This window comes from Crocuta crocuta, unplaced genomic scaffold (genome assembly GCF_008692635.1).
Source record: "Crocuta crocuta isolate KB4526 unplaced genomic scaffold, BGI_CrCroc_1.0 scaffold233, whole genome shotgun sequence".
Taxonomy (NCBI): domain Eukaryota; kingdom Metazoa; phylum Chordata; class Mammalia; order Carnivora; family Hyaenidae; genus Crocuta; species Crocuta crocuta.
Window position 1 is genome coordinate 498,036 of NW_027529526.1, and position 18,019 is coordinate 516,054.

The 18,019-nt window shown below is 34.5% G+C and overlaps 1 protein-coding gene across 2 annotated transcripts in view; it reads right to left on the minus strand.

Annotated features, from left to right (window-relative positions):
* PRMT3 (protein arginine methyltransferase 3) overlaps positions 1–18,019 on the minus strand; it is a 128,421-nt gene that overhangs the window by 57,651 nt on the left and 52,751 nt on the right. For both annotated transcript variants that reach the window (XM_077761080.1, XM_077761079.1), the window contains one exon: positions 2,425–2,503. In XM_077761080.1, the coding sequence (XP_077617206.1) occupies positions 2,425–2,503 (79 nt within the window). The remainder of the gene's footprint in view (positions 1–2,424; positions 2,504–18,019) is intronic.

Sequence of the window (18,019 nt, forward strand, 5' to 3'; positions counted from 1 at the left end):
TAAATATATATTTATATTCATATATAAACTGAACCAAATATATATATATATATATATATATATAAACTGAACCAAAAATCATGTAAAAATAAACTTGTGGTCTCTTTATGCTTATATGAATTTTCAATATGTTCCCTCTCTCATAATTCAATAGTTCTTTCCAAAGTCTTTGCACTAGTAATTGCTTAGAAAGGTTTACTGAACATAAATAAAACTTTGCAAAAGGAAAACCAGCACGTACATGATTGGTTATATTCATCAAGGCACACTCAAAACACAAAGTAAGCTAAATAGGCTATTTTATGTTACTCATTTCTGATTTTTGCTTCTTTTCTTTTAATTCTGCTAACAAGTAATATTCACTAGCACTAGTCCAGGCAGTTAAATGCTGACCTCTCTTCAATATGCCTCCAGATTACCTCAATGTTAATATTAGCTATATAAAAACAAGAAAAGAACTAGAGTTATGAGCCTCCACTTCATCCTTGATGATGGGAAATACTCTGCTATTGTTTCCTCAACTAGAACCTCATTATTTTCATGGTATAAGTTTTTAATGAATTTCATCGAGAGGTCAATTTAAATGTATTAAATTGCTGTCAGTCCTTCAGTACGTTCAATGGATGTCATTCAGGGAGGTATGGAAACAGAATCTTCCCTAGAACTCCAAAGCAAGAATCGGATTTAATAAAGTTCATTTTAATAGGGAAACAAAAAGGGATGCTGAAAAGAACATGAATACTGGAATTGGCAGATCATGATTTAAAAAAAACAACAGTCAAGGGTTAACCATGTAATGTGTATCCTCTAGGACACCTTTGGCTATTGTGAGGATTACACATATAATAATATAAAAAAAAAAGTATAGTATTTGGCAGCTAGTAGACAATCCACAAATGGTAGATAACATTACTTTCAGTCATTATGTATAATAGTCATTTTTTAAAAAAGCCACTGAAATTATAGAAAGATATAGCTAATTTTTGTAGGGTAGAGTAGTCTAAAAATTCTAGCCAGATTCATGGCAGAGATCAGGAACACATCTTGAAATGCTTGCAGAAAATATAGTAATAAAATAAATGAGAACATTTTGAAAATGAAACACAATCCATTTAAAAGCTATTACAAAAGAATTCTATTGTGCTGGAGAATTTTCTGTGCTCTATGTTTTGGTCTCACTGATTTTTACTGTATCATAATTGCCAAAGTGATTTCATAGAATATGGATGGGCAGGAGGCATGAGTATGATTAAGTGCTTTATGTCACTACTTCAAAATGTCTCATTTTAATCTACTTTTATATAGCAGTTTTATCAACTGTACTGACTATGGCAACCATTTGACGATCTTGAAGCTTTGAGAAAGTGAAGGTGCAGGGAGAGGTGAATAAAGGGAGATAGAGGCTATTCAATTCAGTTTTAATGATTTGATTCAATAAACTCACACAATGTTCCATCTATGTTCCAGGAGCTGCGGAGCTCGCTGAAGAATCCAAGAGGAACAAGACATGATCTCTGCTCTGAAAAGGACTGTTTGTATATAATGTTCATAGCAGAGGGCTTATAAAAACATAATTTCACTTCATATATACAGAGTTAATATGAGAAAGCTTTCCAAATTTATAGGGATCCAATAAAAAGAACCGATAAAAAAAAAAATCCAGTATACCCAACATAAAAATCCTGATTGCCTATGTTGCACTTTAAAAACTTAGTAGAAACCAGTGGATTTTTTTTTATTTATTTTTTTTATTTTTATTTATTTCTAGGAGAGAGAGAGACAGCGTGAGCAGAGGAGGGTCAGAGAGAGAGGGAGTCACAGACTGAAACAGGCTCCAGGCTCTGAGCTGGCAGTCAGCACAGAGCCCGACGCGGGGCTCGAACCCACGAACCGCGAGATCATGACCTAAGCAAAAGTCGGACGCCCAACCGACTAAGCCACCCAGGCGCCCCGAAACCAGTGGATTTTTAAATGTTCTCATTAAATCACAGAGATGACAGATTTATATATTTAATGAAGTCATGGAAAATCTGCCAGTAAAGTATGTAATTTCCAACCTAGTATGAAATGCTCTATTGGAAAGGAAAAAAAAAGAACTAAATGTCAAAAGGATTAAAAATTAAAAGGAGTTTCTGTTAGATTTTGATTTCAATATCAAATAGCTTTCAAACCTAGTCCTTAGTCCTTAGCATTTTTATAAGAAGCATTCTTGAGAATACCATTAACTTAGAGTCCTGTGTATCTTCTACAATGTTCTACTATCAACAGTATAGTAAACGACTGTCTTCAAGCTTCGTCTAATTGAAACATCTTTCATTTCTATTGGGAACTTTCTCAGTCATGCATAGTTTATTTGAAATCCAAAGGTTCACTTGGTTCTGCCAGACTAAAATCACATTATTAAAACTAGAATTTTATACTCACCCGATCCTCCTTTTGCCAAGTATTTGTTCTTTGCATAAAGGACAGAATCTAACATAGACTCAAAAAGAAGAAAATAGCCCTGTATAAAAAACATGAAAGAAAAGGATTTTAGAAATGCACAATCAATATCCTCATATGTAACATTTTAAATATCTGGGATACTCTTTTTATAAAAGGTATGTTTTGTTTGTTTGTTTGTTTTCACCTCTGCCATATACTTTTCTGGAAAGTTTGAAATTACTTTGTGTATTAAATTCTCCAAGTAATTATTAGAAAATCAGGCCAGGGTATAAAGTGGACCTAGAAAGTTTATTATGGTTGATGTACTGAACCTTCTTTATCTGTGCTTCCACTTTCTAGACTATTATTTCTTCCTCATTAAAAGGAGAGTCTGAAACAGAAATTGTTAAAATACCCTCTAACTCCTTGGAATACTGCAATATTAATAATCTAGACAGTGATTCTCAACTAAATTTTGCCCTCGCCCGCAGGACATCTGGCAATGTCTAGTGCCATTTTTGACTGTCACAACTTGGTGGGGCAGGGTAGCGGGGGAAGGTAGGGTGCTACTGGCATCTAATAGGTAAAGCCAAGAGACTGACAAACATGCTACAACATACACAGGAAGCCGCCCCTCCCCCCACAACAAACACTTGTCTAGCCCCAAATGTTGATAGGGTTAAAGTTAAGAAATCATGATCTAGAACACCATTTCCCAAAGGGCTTCCTGCCTAGTGACTTTTTCTTTTGTTAAGTAAAAAAAAAAAAAAGGAAGGGAGATAATCTTTAAGAAACATAGATGCTTTAATAGTTCTGGAAAGTGTTATAGTAATGAAGATTGTTGAACATACCCTAACCATGTGTTACCCACTTTTTACTACAAACCTCTTTTTCTTTTTTCATATAGTACATCTATCAACACCTTGCACAACTACTGTTGTTCTATGTTCATGGAATACAGCTTTGGAGTACTCCAGATTTTAGAGACCAGTAATGAAATCCTCTGCTATGAAAGGATAATCACAGTATGGGTGAAAAGAAAATTTACCACTACTGGTATCATGAGTGAAGGATCAATGTCAGTTTGAGTCAGTCCTTCTTCTAGAGCCTATCCCGCAACTACTGGAGAAGCAGGGAGAGTCAAGTTCTCAGCACAGTGCTTAGCACATAAAATACTTTATTACTGCTTCGAGTGAAACAACATGAATTCTGCCCTAATGACAGCATTCTAAATCAAAACTGTTCTCACTTACTTATTTGTTCTGTGCACAAATAACTGACAGGAAAAATACAATATTCTTTAACCACATGAACAAAGACTTTTTAAAGGAGCCTCTAGAACAAGAACAACCCGCACACCTGGGACAGATAATCTTCACAAGAGATTAATAACAGCACACTTAAATTTATAAAAAATACAGCTCTTAAGCCTGAATCATTTAAAAAAAACCTAATTAAGTGGACATTAGCAACTCTACATTGATGTTTACCCACTGCCAGGAACACAACAATTCACAGAGAAGAAAATACTTGCCTACAAAAGAAAGACTAAGCAACAAAGCTCTTTTATTAATGTGTTCACATTAAGAAAATTAAGGATTTGGTGAAAACTGTTCTTCTGGCTAGAGTATTTCAGTAATATGTCTGACTCTTACAAGTTAGTTCCCTAATCATATCATCTGTGCACTCATTAATTCAAATCTTGTATATTTTTGTGTTTATTTTAACTTCTGACTAAAATTAAAATGTAAGCTCCAAGAGGGGCAAGGACTTTATTTCTCTATTTTTTAATGTTTTATTTTTGAGAGAGAGAGAGGCAGAGACAAGTGGGGGAGGGGCAGAGAGAGAGGGAGACACAGAATCCGAAGCAGGCTCTAGGCATCAGTACAGAGCCCAACACGGGGCTTGAACCCACAAACTGTGAGATCATGACCTGAGCCAAAGCTGGGCACTTAACCAACTGAGCCACCCAGGTGCCTCCATCTATACTGTATGAAGCTATATTCCTAAGGGCTACAAAATGTGGCTGGTAGACAGCAGTAACTCAGTAAGAAATGTTTTGAATGAATAAAAGAATCAGAGTTACTAATAACATACATTGTTATATTTGTTAAAATGAAACAGTATCTGCTTTTTTTCATTTATCTGGCACAAAATAAAACTGGTTATTTTAAAATGCTGTTTTGCTTTCAAATTAAATTTCTCAAATAGCAATAGTAATAGTTACTGAATTTTACTGTATTAAGTGTCTTTATAAGGATTAACTTATTTAATTCTTTCTTAAAGCACATTTTACTGTTATTTCCATTTAACTGATATGGCTTACAATGTTGAGTAACTTAAAAAAAGTTCATAGTCACAGAAACAGCTGAATGAGCCAGAATCTGAACCTTGGTGTGTCTAACTACAGAGTCATGTTCTGTATAACTCTTCTATGTTGCACCTTAAGTTGATTTACCTAATTGAAAATAAGATTTAGTATTTATAAAGACTCAAATGTTTTGAAATGAAGAATTTCCCATAGAGCATATTAAACAAGATTAGAATTTATAATAGGTATATGATTTATAATATTTCAGAGTGATAACTTAGTTGGCAACTGGCTCTTAGCCACTGTCCATTATGAAAATTATGTTTGGAAAATCAATGCAAATATTAGAATATATGTAGACCCAATAAATGACATCTATGTGATAAATACATCTAGTTTAAAATATTAGCAGATAAAAAGATTCATGTATGTACTGCTAACTGTTGTCCTTTTTCTCAACTTTCCACTTTTCTAAACTTCATTTTACTATAGGCTCCCTACATGACAGAATAGCCTTTAATTTCATGGGAACTGTCCTTGGTTCTGAACCAAGTCATTTATTACTGATATCAGAAGGCGCTGCTCCAAATGCTCAGCTCATCTGCAGTGTAATTCAGACTGTAATTTCACAGGCTGCTGCCTCACCTGTAGGGGTGCCATCTGGAAGAGAATTATACCCAGTATTTTCTCCCATGATGCTCATGGGGCACTCTTCTTTCCAAACTGACATTTACTTTTTAAAATTAAAATTTGCATTTACACTTCAAAAATTAATTACTACAATAGGAACACAAGATTAAATCTGGGACTAAGATATTAACATTATTCATTGAAATGGGAATCTTATTTTTAAAATTCCTGCTCATATCTTCTTGGGATAAATTAATGATAAAAGAGACTTGTGATACCTTCAGTCTAATGTCTTCTCTAATTTTTTTAAGTGCAAATTATGGATACATTCATACACAGAATTAACTATTTAAAAAAAGAGGCAGGAGAGATTACAAATAAAATGAAGAGTTAATATAGAAAGTCTAGTGACAAATACTCAATAACTGAATTTACCTAAAGATAAAAGATTACTTCTAACAAGTAAGTGAGGCTACTAAATCTAAACCCCAATTTTTAGTATATTTCTAAAGCATAATAAATATTTCATGACACCTTTTTACAATACTACTCTCAATTCTATAAAGTTTCTTGTAGATAGCGTTGCTATCCAATGTTATTGGGACTTAGTTTGTTGTACACTGAAAACAGTACATTTTAAGAAAAAATACAAATAAGTATAGTTTTGTTTACTAATACTCTTTGAGGGTAAATCTATCAATTAGAATCTTCACAATCTTCCTTGCATAAACCAACTTGTAATGGATTGTAAGTAATTCCCAGTTTTGGCTATTTTAAGATAGAAAAAATAATCTAAGGGTACTTGCCAAGTGGAGACTTGCTGAATACGGTGACTCCCACCTTCCCACTTAGTCTTTCATAACTGATTTACTCACTATTTTATTCAGCAGAAATCTGTTTTTAAATCTTGTTCACAAGTTTATATTAACTGATATAACTAATATTAACTGATATTACATAAAGCAGGGAAACAAGCACAATAAGCTCTTGGTAAACATGAAATACAACTAATAAGAGCAAAACAAGGGGCGCCTGGGTGGCTTAGTCGGTTAAGCGTCCGACTTTCGCTTAGGTCATGATCTCGCGGTTCGTGGGTTCGAGCCCCGCGTCGGGCTCTGTGCTGACTGCCAGCTCAGAGCCTGGAGCCTGTTTCAGAGTCTGTGACTCCCTCTCTCTCTGACCCTCCCCTGCTCGCTCACTCTCTCTCTCTCCTAGAAATAAATAAAACATTAAAAAAAAATAAGAGCAAAACAAGAGCAGTAGAATAAAAGGCAATTTATCAGCTTTAAGGGTTCAGTTAGACATGGAATTTAGCAAGTTACACAAAAAAAGGAATAAAGAACATCATTAATTTGATGAATTAAACACAGGCTGGTTAAGGAAGCATCTATTGTACATTCATGTGACAAAATGTATTCTTAATGATGCCACCTTTTAAGGAAAATCTTCCCTTATGTCCCATACTAGGTCAGGTGGCCTTTATAATGTAATATCATTTAGAGGTTGAATTATTATCAATGCATACAAATGAGAACTTTAAAGCAAGGTTTTTCAACCTTGGCATGTTGACATTTTGGGCCACATAACTTTACTGTAGCGGCAGTCCTGTCCATTGTATGACGTTCAGCAGTACCCCTTGCTTCTACCTACCAAGAACCAATGGCACTTCCCTCCTGTCTCTCACCCTCCCAAGCTTCCCGCTGTAAAAACCTAAGATGTTTCCAGACATTTCTCATTGCCAAACTATCTCCAGGTGGACAAAACTAGACACTCTCACCACTGCAAACTACTGTTCTAGAGACATCAAAAAAGTAATGAGGTAAGTATTTCCTCCTAATCTACAGTGCTCTCTGCTAAAAATGTACCAAACTTAAAAGGTTTTTTGTTCTTTAGTATTGAGAGGGAATGAGAACAAGCAGGGGAGGGGCAGAGAGAGACAGAGATAGAGGATCTGAAGCAGGCTCTGCGTGGTAGCACAGAGCCCGATGTGGGGCTCAAACTCAAGAACCGAACCATGAGATTATGACCTGAGCCAAAGTTGGAAGCTTCACTGACTGAACCACCCAGATGCCCCTCTCAAGTTTTTTACAGGATATGATATAACCTCTATTTATTTCACTGTTACATTCATAATAGTCTTACACACTGAATCCCTGAATTGTAAAGTTTTTTCAATGATTCCTCAGTCTATCCCTTGACTGTCTGAATTTAAAATGTGCTAATGCTAATGAATTTATCACAAATGTGCTAATGAAGTTATATGAGATTTAAAAAATTATGTAAAACCATTTTGGGTAAGGTACTTTCCTTACAATCACTGAGAGATATTATGTGTACATACTTGGCAAATGCAAGGTGGCTGCTGATATCAAGCAACAAGAATATCTATCCTTTACGTTAACTTACTGTAGAACGGGTAGGAAAATAATGTTTTGAACATGTTTGCGCGCACACGTCCACACACAGATATCTTCTCAATGTTTTATGTGTTTGGCTAAGAAATTTTTTAAAGTAGAATTTCTGGATTAAAGGACATGCACATTTAAGACTTTGATCTGTATTGGGGTGCCTGGGTGGCTCAGTTGGTTAAATATCTGACTTCAGCTCAGGTCATGATCTCACCTCAAATCTTGCTTTGGGCTCTCTGCTGTCAGCTCGGAGCCTGCTTCAGATCCTGTCTCCTCTCTCTACCCCTCCCCCACTTTCTCTCTCTCTCTCAAAAATAAACATTAAAAAAAATTTTGATCTGTATCATCAAACTGCCTCCAAAAACTGACAATTTTTATCCTCACAACTATATAAGTGAATTAAAGACTAATATGTAGATGAAAAAGAGATAAAGTTTGTGGAGAATATTTTCATATTCTGGAGTGGGGAGAGAACTAACTCTGAAGAAAAAAGCTAATAAGTTCGACTGGATTAAAATTCAGAACCTCTGTTCAACAAAAAAACATAAAAAGAACTAAAAGGCAAGTGTGAGTTTGAAAAAATAGCAAATACACACACACACACACACACACACACACACACTTGCCTGCCACAAAGAAAACTAATCATTAAGAAAAACACAGGCAATTCAAAGGAAAATGGACAAAAGAATTCTACACAATTTCTTCACAAAACAGAAAATCCAAATAGTCAATAATCATATACAGGGATGGTGAACTTATTAGTAATTCAAACACAATGAGAAACTACTACTGACAGCAGAGTGGCAAGAATTATGAAGTCATACAATGTTCAGTGTTGACAAGTTTATGGAGCAATAAAGAAAAATCTTATTACTTTGAAAAAGTATCTAATAATGCAGAAGAGCACTGCACCCTGTTACCTAGCAATTCTACCTCTAAATATACTTCTAAAAAAGCACACACGAGTGTAACGGCATACATGTAAAAGTATACTATGGCATTAGTATTCATCATTGTGAAAGAACTGGGAATGATCCAGTGCCCACCAACTGTAGGATAATAAACACACTGTTGTATATTTACACAGTAGAATATACAGAAATGAAAATGAACAAATTATGCATACTGGCAATATTGATGAAAGTGGCAAAAACATAAAGAAAAGAAAGGAAATGATTACCATAGATGCCAGGCGAGTGGTAAACTCTCTGGGGTAGTAAAGAAGTCGTAACAGATATAATTAAAAGATGAAAAGATACTGACGTTTGAAAAAATATATATGAAAGACATCTGAAGATGAAATCAGACTATAAAGATGTTTGAAAAAAGCTGAAAACATACTTGGCAGCTGCTTTCCATCTTTTGATCTGACTGGTGACTGTACACGTGTTCATTACGTAACTATTTTTTATACTGTAAGCTTATGCAATCTTCTGTATATGTTGTATTTCACAACTTATTAAAGGGAAGATTTACATGCCTTGTTATATAATACACAATAGTCTGGAGAAAGCAAAAGGGACATACACTCAAATCTGTAAATGCTTAGAACATGTCTGGAACAGTACACGATTTATTAGAAAAATGCTAAAGTAGATTAAAGAACCAAGAATATTATCAGGGACAAAGAACAATACTTCATAAAGAAGCCAAATTTTATCAACAATACATAACAATTCTAATGTATATGCACTCCAAACCACATAAAAATAGCTGAAGCAAAAACTGGCAGAAGTGAAAAGAGAAACAATTCCTGAAGCACAGGTAAAAACTGTATTATTCTTTTAGTAGTTAATAGAACAAGTAGACTTAAAATAGTATGCATTTAAAAGACCTGAATCATACTATCAACCAACTTGATCCAATTGACAATTATGTAACAGTCCATTCATCAACAGCAGAATACACATTCACTTAAATGAATGTGGAACATTCAACAAAATAGACCATATTCTGGGCCATAAAGCAAGTCTGAACAAATTTAATGGAATGATAACCAGTATGTCCTTTGATATCAACTGAATTAAATGATATCAATAAAACAAAGATACCTAAAAAATTGCCAAACCCTTAGAAATTAAACAACACACTTCTAAGTAATTCACTGATCAAAGCAGAGATCCTGAGATAATATTTTGAGTTGAATAAAAAAATTTGTGGGATAAAGCTACAACCGTCATAATGGGAAATTTATTTAAGAGATGAAAAAGAGGGGTGCTTGGTGGCTCAGTCAGCTTAGGTCATGATCTCACGGTTCTGGGTTTGAACCCTGCGTCGGGCGCTGTGCTGACAGCCAGCTCAGAGCTTGGAGCCTGTTTCAGATTCTGTATCTCCCTCTCTCTCTGACCCTCCCTTGCTCACGCTCTCTCTCTCTCTCTCTCAGAAATAAATAAAACATTTTTAAAAAATTTAAAAAAAAAGATGAAAAAAGCTAAGTGCAGAACAATATGCAAAATATGCTTACCCTGCCCTAAATACAAGGGTGGGGTTTGTCATGTATTTTGTTCATTGCTTTATCCTACCTAGAGTAGTGCCAGACACACAGCAGCCACACAATATTTGTTCAAGGAATGAGTGTGCCAAGGGGTATCAATAATATGTTTTATAACTTATTATAATTTCTCAGGAAGGATATACTAGAAACCGGTAACAGATTTTGTTGGGGGATTTTGTGTAGGTCCTGAGTGGTAAAGACAAGATGAACTTTGGAACTTCTATGTATTATTATATAGTCAGAAAACAAAAATAAAATTTTAAATATATATAACAATTTGTCAGAGCAGCTCCTATTCCATTGTTATTTCATTTGATCACTATCTTCCATACAAGAGGAATTCTAGTACCTACCATTTATTAAGCAACTATTGTGTGCTTGCTACTCTCTGAAAGATTACTTCCTTCTGCTTCTTATACCTTAAATAATAGTTGTAATAATTCCTTATGCATAATACTCTTCTAAAGTTTGAAAAAACTTTTTATCAGTTTAAAAGTCTTTCTCCCACTAGATGGCACTCTCATTTAATGAACAGAAGACTAACAGTCAAATTGGTTCTTCAAATTGTAGCAAATGGTCCAATAAGCAACTATTTCAAGGGCAAAACTGAATTATCTCAAGATCTTTTCATATGCACAGTGGGTCTTATTCCAGAGTTACAGGATTGGTTTCCAACGATAAGGGTAGAATATCCATATTAATTGCTATTAAAAAAATTATTTTAAAGTAATGTCTGAACCTAACATGGGGCTTGATTATAATCCCAAGATCAAGAGTTGTTTCCTCCACTGACTGAGCCAGCCAGGCACCCCAATGCATACTGACATTTAAAAGTGTTCCCAATCCCCTGCCAGATAATAAAAATCTCTAATTATAACTGGATATTCAACTTAAAAATTGCACCTAAAATGTTAGCTAGCACTTTTATTAAAGAGAAGTACATTAAAGTGTGTATGTATATATATATAACAATGTATAAAGTATGCTAACTTTTGTATATATGACATATGGGTAAAAATATAAATACATACATAGGTAACTTTTTTAATAAGTTGAAAGCTTTTAAAAAGTTATCTATTCACTTAAGGGCAAAAGAAATGGAACCACATAATCTCTTTATAATTAAAAAATAACATTAAACTAAACAAAGATGAAAGCAATTCCCCAATTGAAAAAGGAAATAAATAAGTCTGGTTATATGTCAAGTTGGTTACATAACCAGTGAAAACAATTACTTCAAATGACTTTCAAACACAATATTTAGAACTGTACATTTCTCATGAGATGTATTCTAGAACAAAAGATAATATAAAAAAATCTTCAACTGCATTTAGAAGCCTTACTGTTTAGTAGTAAAGTTGGTATAAGATTTGTGAAACCATAATAAAGCAAATAACTAATTAGAATTATCTTAGAAATCAAGTTTTTCTGCATGGAAAAAATACAAGTATAAAATAAAAAACTTCAAGTAAAAATTCTATAATCTTAAATTGGAAAAATCAGTATAAACTCATAATCTTTATATTAAAAATAGGTACTTCTGTCCACTAAAAGAATACACAAAGACATTCCAATGACAATTCATTACTCTGAAAATGGTAAACAGGAAGTATTGGCAATTTATCCTAATTTTCCTATATAAACTACAGTTCATAACTAAATATTTGATGAGAGATAATACTTATGGAATAATTTCAGCTAATAGAGAACAAATAATACATAAAAATTATCACAGTTTTCAACTTTTAATGAAATAATGAATCCAAGAAATCATTTTCATTAGCTTCTAAAACCATTAACTAGGTTTATAATGAATAGATTGGGCTGACAATTCCAAAAGCCACTTAACAACCTTAATATAATAGAAAGAGACAACCAGACATTAAGAGTCCCTTGATTTAATGCAAGAGAAACTAGCCACCATCACCCTCCAAGAAGTTTCTATGGGGAAAAAAAAAAATCAAAACAGAAAACAAAACACAACTTTAACTTGTCAAACCTCTATTTCTGGACCTCATTATTTCTGGTCCACAAGAAATACCAGGGATAGAAAAACATGTTAAATGACACCATGAGGATGCAATCATCAAAATCTAGAATGTGGAAAATTCTACAGGACAACTGACCTAGTTTCTTCAAAGAACGGCAAGAGAAAAAAGGGAGGAGGTGAACCTATAGACTATAGATTTTATACTTGACACCAAAAGCATGATCCATAAAATACAAATAAACTGGACTTCATCAAAATGAAAAACTTCTGTTCTGTGAAAGGCCTTGTTAGGGAACTGGCTACAGACTGGAAAAAATATTTGCAAACAACAAATCTAATAAAGGGCTTGCAAAAAAGAACTACCAAATTCAGCATTAAATAAAAAATCCAATTAGAGAATGAGCAAAAGACACAAATAGACATTTTACTGAAGAAAAGATACAGAAGGCAAATATATATATGAAATATCATGTATATGTCATATCATCAGCCATTAGGGAAATGCAAATTAAAATCACATGAAATATCACTACACACCTATCAGAATGGCTTCAACAAAAAATAGTGACAATATATATTGGCAAGAATGTAGATGGATGTTGTCACTAGAACAGTCATATTGGTGGTAAGAATATAAAATGGTACAGCCCGTTTGGGGAGCAGTTTGGCAGTTTCTTATGGGACTAAATATGCAATTACCATATAACTAGCTATTGTACTCTTGGGCATATATATGAGAGAAACGAAAACTTATGTTCACACTAAATTATATATACAAATGTTCATACAGCTTTATTTGTAAGAACCATAGACTGGATATTCTTAAAAAGTTAAATGGTTAAAATACTCTGGTATATCCATAGCGTGGAAATAAGGAAGAGATTATTAATATGTACAATAATTTGGATGACTCTCTGGGGAATTAAGTGAAGTGAAAAGGTCACATCCTATATGATTCCATTTCATTCTTGAAATGATAAAATTATAGAAATTGAGAGCTGACTAGAGTTTGCTAGAGGTCAAGTTTGGGGACCAGAAGAGAGAAGTGGGCATGGCCATAAAAGGATAATAGGAGGGCTCCTTGTACTGAGGAAACTGTTCTGTATCTAAATGTTATCAGAATCAATATTCTGGTTGTGCTGTCTCACCAGTTTTTAAAGCTGTTATCATTGAGAGAAACTGGGTAAAGAGTAAAAGGCATCTTTCTGTATTATTCCTAACCCTAACCCTAACCTGAACTGCATGTGATAACCTACAATTATCTCAAAAAAAAGTTTAATCAAAAGGATTTATGAAACAAATTAATCAAATGCAACATGTAGACATAACTCAGATCCTGATTCAAACAAATCAAAAGTAAAAAATGTCTATCAAATTCATGAAACAACCAGGGAAATGTGAGCACAGACTGTATATTAAGGATATTTTTGTAATATGGAATTGTGGCTACACTGATAATTTTGTTAGGCTCAATAACATAATGAATAAAGGCATAATAAGCACACACTTTTATAAGTATTAGCTAAAGATAGCAAAAAACCTATAATAGCACAAAAATAAATAAAACAAAAATGGCAAACACTGGTAACTGTTGAGGTTAGGTGATAGTACAATTGTTCAATGAAACATTCATTCTTAATTTTTTACATTGGAAATTTTCCCTAACAAAGTGCTTTTAAAAATCAAAAACAATAAGTAACAGTGGTCTGCATTTGTATATGTTCCAAGTACAGAGCAAAAATGAGTATAAATAATTTGGGGGTAAAACTCAGGCATCAAAGAATTTTCCACAGATAAAGACTGAGAAAATATGTAGCAGAATATCAAACAATACTAACCACTCAAATAAACAAGTACCAAGCACCATGAATAAAGGCTAGTAGAAACAACAATCAGCAAAAGTGGACCTGCAAACTCTCTGATACTATTTGATTCATGAGATTAAAAGTGGCTTGAAGATAATAACAAGCAAGAAAAAATTTAAAAGACCCTAAGAAAATTCCTAGAAGTGAGAAAAAAGATAAATTGAAATTTTAAAAACTCAACAGATGAGTTTAACAATTAGAAAGAGCTTCAGAAAAAATCAGTGAGTTGGTAATACTGAACTGAAGAAGTTATCCAGAATGCAGCCCCAAAAGTTAGAACAATAGAAAATTTGAAGAAGTGTAAGAGGCAGAGAAGATAGAGAAGTGCAATAAATGTGTAACAGCAATTCTAGAAAGATTTATTAAACAAGATACAAGCACTCATGATAAAAGAATTCTGATAATGCATTAAATGTTAAGAATGTCTATTCACCAAATCACATCAAAAACATAGTGCAATGAAAAGCCACATGCTGCTAACAAACAAGTGATAGACAATTATCAAGACAAAGCTAGGTTATCCTACATTAGCAAACAATATCCAAATCATCACTCAAAACAAAAAAAGATTTATTTCTTACATCACAGGCTGACAAGAGTCATTGCTTATTATAATTACCCAGGAGTCAGGGTGACAGAAGGTTCATATTGATACATGCTTCCACAATCACTGATGCAAAGAAAGGGGATGTGGTAAATTGTGTACTGGCTGTTAAACATTCTGTCTGGATATGACTTTCACAGTCCAAAATAAGTCACAGGGCCACATCTACCTTCAAAGGGGACAGAGTAAAATTCTAATATGTGCCCAGAAACCAAGAGAGGCAGAAGACAGGAGAAGAGCTCTAACAACATACTGGCAAGTAGAATAAATAAGGAACTTTCAGAAAAATAATAAAAAGATAAAAATACCCAAGAGAAAGACAGGCCAAAGAAATTAGCTGAAATTTCACAGAATGCCAAAATGAGCCATAAACACACTGAGTCTCAGAATTGTTAGTTCTTTTTTTTTTTAAATTTTTTGTTTAAAAAAATTTTTTTAAATGGTTTTACTTATTGCTGAGAGAGAGAGACAGACATAGCATGAGCAGGGAAGGGTCAGAGAGAGAGGGGACACAGAATCCGGAGCAGGCTTCAGGCTCTGAGCCAGCTGTCAGCACAGAGCCCGACGCAGGGCTTGAATCCATGAACCGTGATATCATGACCTGAGCCGAAGTCGGATGCTTAACTGACTGAGCCACCCAGGTGCCCCTCAGAATTGTTAGTTCTTTTTTTTTAATATTTTATTTATTTTTGAGAGAGAGATAGAGACAGCATGAGCAGGGGAGGATCAGAGAGAGAGGGAGGCACAGAATCTGAAATAGGCTCCAGGCTCTGAGCTAGCTATCAGCACAGAGCCCGATGTGGGGCTAGAACCCACGAACCGCGAGATCATGACCTGAGCCGAAGTTGGATGCTCAACTGACTGAGCCACCCAGGCGCCCCAGAATTGTTAGTTTTTAAACATTATTAAGTATTTGAATTATGTACTGCCTCTCAAATTCTTACATAATTGCATTCCAGAATTTCCCTCTGATTACAAAATGAAGTGGAAAAAAGTAGCAATTAAAATAGTCACAGTATTTATTAATCTTAGGAACACGCCTGTAATGCGTGAGTTGTATCTGCGGGTATAAATACAAGAATGAGATCTCTGTCTCTGCAATCTCTTAGCAATTGCCTGTGATGTGCATCACACTCTCGCTGAATGCTTATTTAATAATAAAAGTGTGTTCTTTCTCTTCTAAAACACAGTGGTCACGTAGAACTGAAGAAGGAAAGAGGAAATAACACCAAAACTAATATCCATAAGAAAAAAATATATAAAATGTGTGTTCTTCAGGACTTAGTCCTTAGAGCACTTAATCAACTTACGTGGAGGGTAAAAGTGCCAATGCCTTTATCTTTCTAATGGTAGATTCTCTCTCAAGTATGACAGTACTTGAGTGTTTCTTAATAATAGCATGAAAAATTATCATCCAAGAAAAAAGTAATACTTAGAACTATTTTTAGAAATCACTTGAATGTGGGATTCAGCTAAATCAGTACTTACAAATATTGGCCTTGAGGCACCTGGGTGGAGCTTCTGATCTGATTTTTGGCTCAGGTAATGATCTCAGGGTCGGGAGATAAGCCCCGTGCCTTTGGCTCAGTGGCAAGCATTAAGCCTGCTTAGTATTCTTTCTCTCTCCCTTCCTCTGCCTCTCTCCCCCATCCACACTCAAGCTCTCTCTCAAATAAATAAAATGAAAAAAAAAAAGCGTATGTATATACATATATATACGTATACATAAAAGAAATATTGGCCTCAAATGCCAAATATTAGAAAAAGAAAAGCTGAAAATCAATGATCTAAGCTTCCATTTAAAAAAAAATTTTTTTTATGTTTTTATTTATTTTTGAAAGAGAGAGAGAGAGAGAGAACCTGCACAAGTTGGGGAGGGGTAGAGAGAGAAAGAGACAGAATCTGAAGCAGGCTCCAGGCTCTGACCTGTCAGCACAGAGCTCAATGTGGGGTTCGAACTCCTGAACAAGATCAAAACCTGAGCCAAAGTCAGACGCTTAACTGACTGAGCCACTCAGGCACCCCTAAGCTTCCATTTCAAGAAGCTAGATAGAGAGCAGCAAATCAAACTCTAAGAGAATATAAGGAAATAATAAAGACTGAAGTGGAAATCAATACAATAGAAAACAGATGTTGATAAAGAAAAATCAACAAAGCCACAATTTGGGTTCTTCGAAAATAGCAGAAAGGGACAAATCCTTAGCAAAACTGATTAAGACAAATTAGATGTTATTTCCTAATAACAGGGAATAGATTAAGCCATGGGTTCCCCTCTGGTCATGTACTTTTATTGGATAGTAACACATATTAATAAAAGTAAGGCTGGAGACTGAATTCCTGGAAAGGTCAAGTAGCCTCACATTCATTCAACTTCAAGTTACTTTAAGTTGCGTACTCCCAAATAAATATTCCAGTATTGAAAAAGGATAAAGGAAAGAGAATGGAAAATGGAGCAGACCAAATCAATGCATCACCACTACTGAAAAATTTACTCAAAATAAGTAATCTACCAAGCATAGGTCAGAAAAACCATTCATAAGAACAGATCAACACTTACTGTAACTAACTTCTGCCCTAAAATTCTCACTTAATCTAAATAAACAATGACTTCATAGTCCTGCCATCTAAATTTTGCCAATTTGGAGACTCTATGATAGACAGTATAACATGTGAAAGATCTATACTCCAAGAAAACCGAAGAGGACAATTATCTTCATCAAGCCTTTTTGAATCAGTTTCAAAAAGCACTGTTAAGTCATGGCTTTTAAAAATTTTTAATGTTTATTTATTTATTTGTGTGTGTGTGTGTGTGTGTGTGTGTGAAAGAGAGAGAGAGACAGAGACAGAGAGAGAGAAACAGGGAGGGAGAGAGGAAGCTGGGGAGGGGCAGAGAGAAGAGAGGGAATCACAGAATCTGAAGCAGGCTCTGGCTCTGAGCTGTCAGCACAGAGCCTGACGTGGGGCTCAAACCCATGAACCATGAAATCATGAACTGAGCTGAAGTCGGGCACTTAACCGACTGAGCCATCCAGGTGCCCCAGTCATGGCTTCTTAAACTTGTCCCTTGAAGCATCTCTAAAGGCAAAAGAGAATGAACTGAAATTCCCAAGGAACAAGGAAGAACTTACTAAAATCAGCCCTGCAAGGGCTCAAATAGCTATGAAGGCTAATATTTTATCTTAAAATTTTGTAAATTTTATATTCCACTCCAAAAAATTACAAATAATGCTTTTTCCCTCCCAAATCTTCATACCATATCTAGTCTGTTACTTCTGGAACACATGACTGGC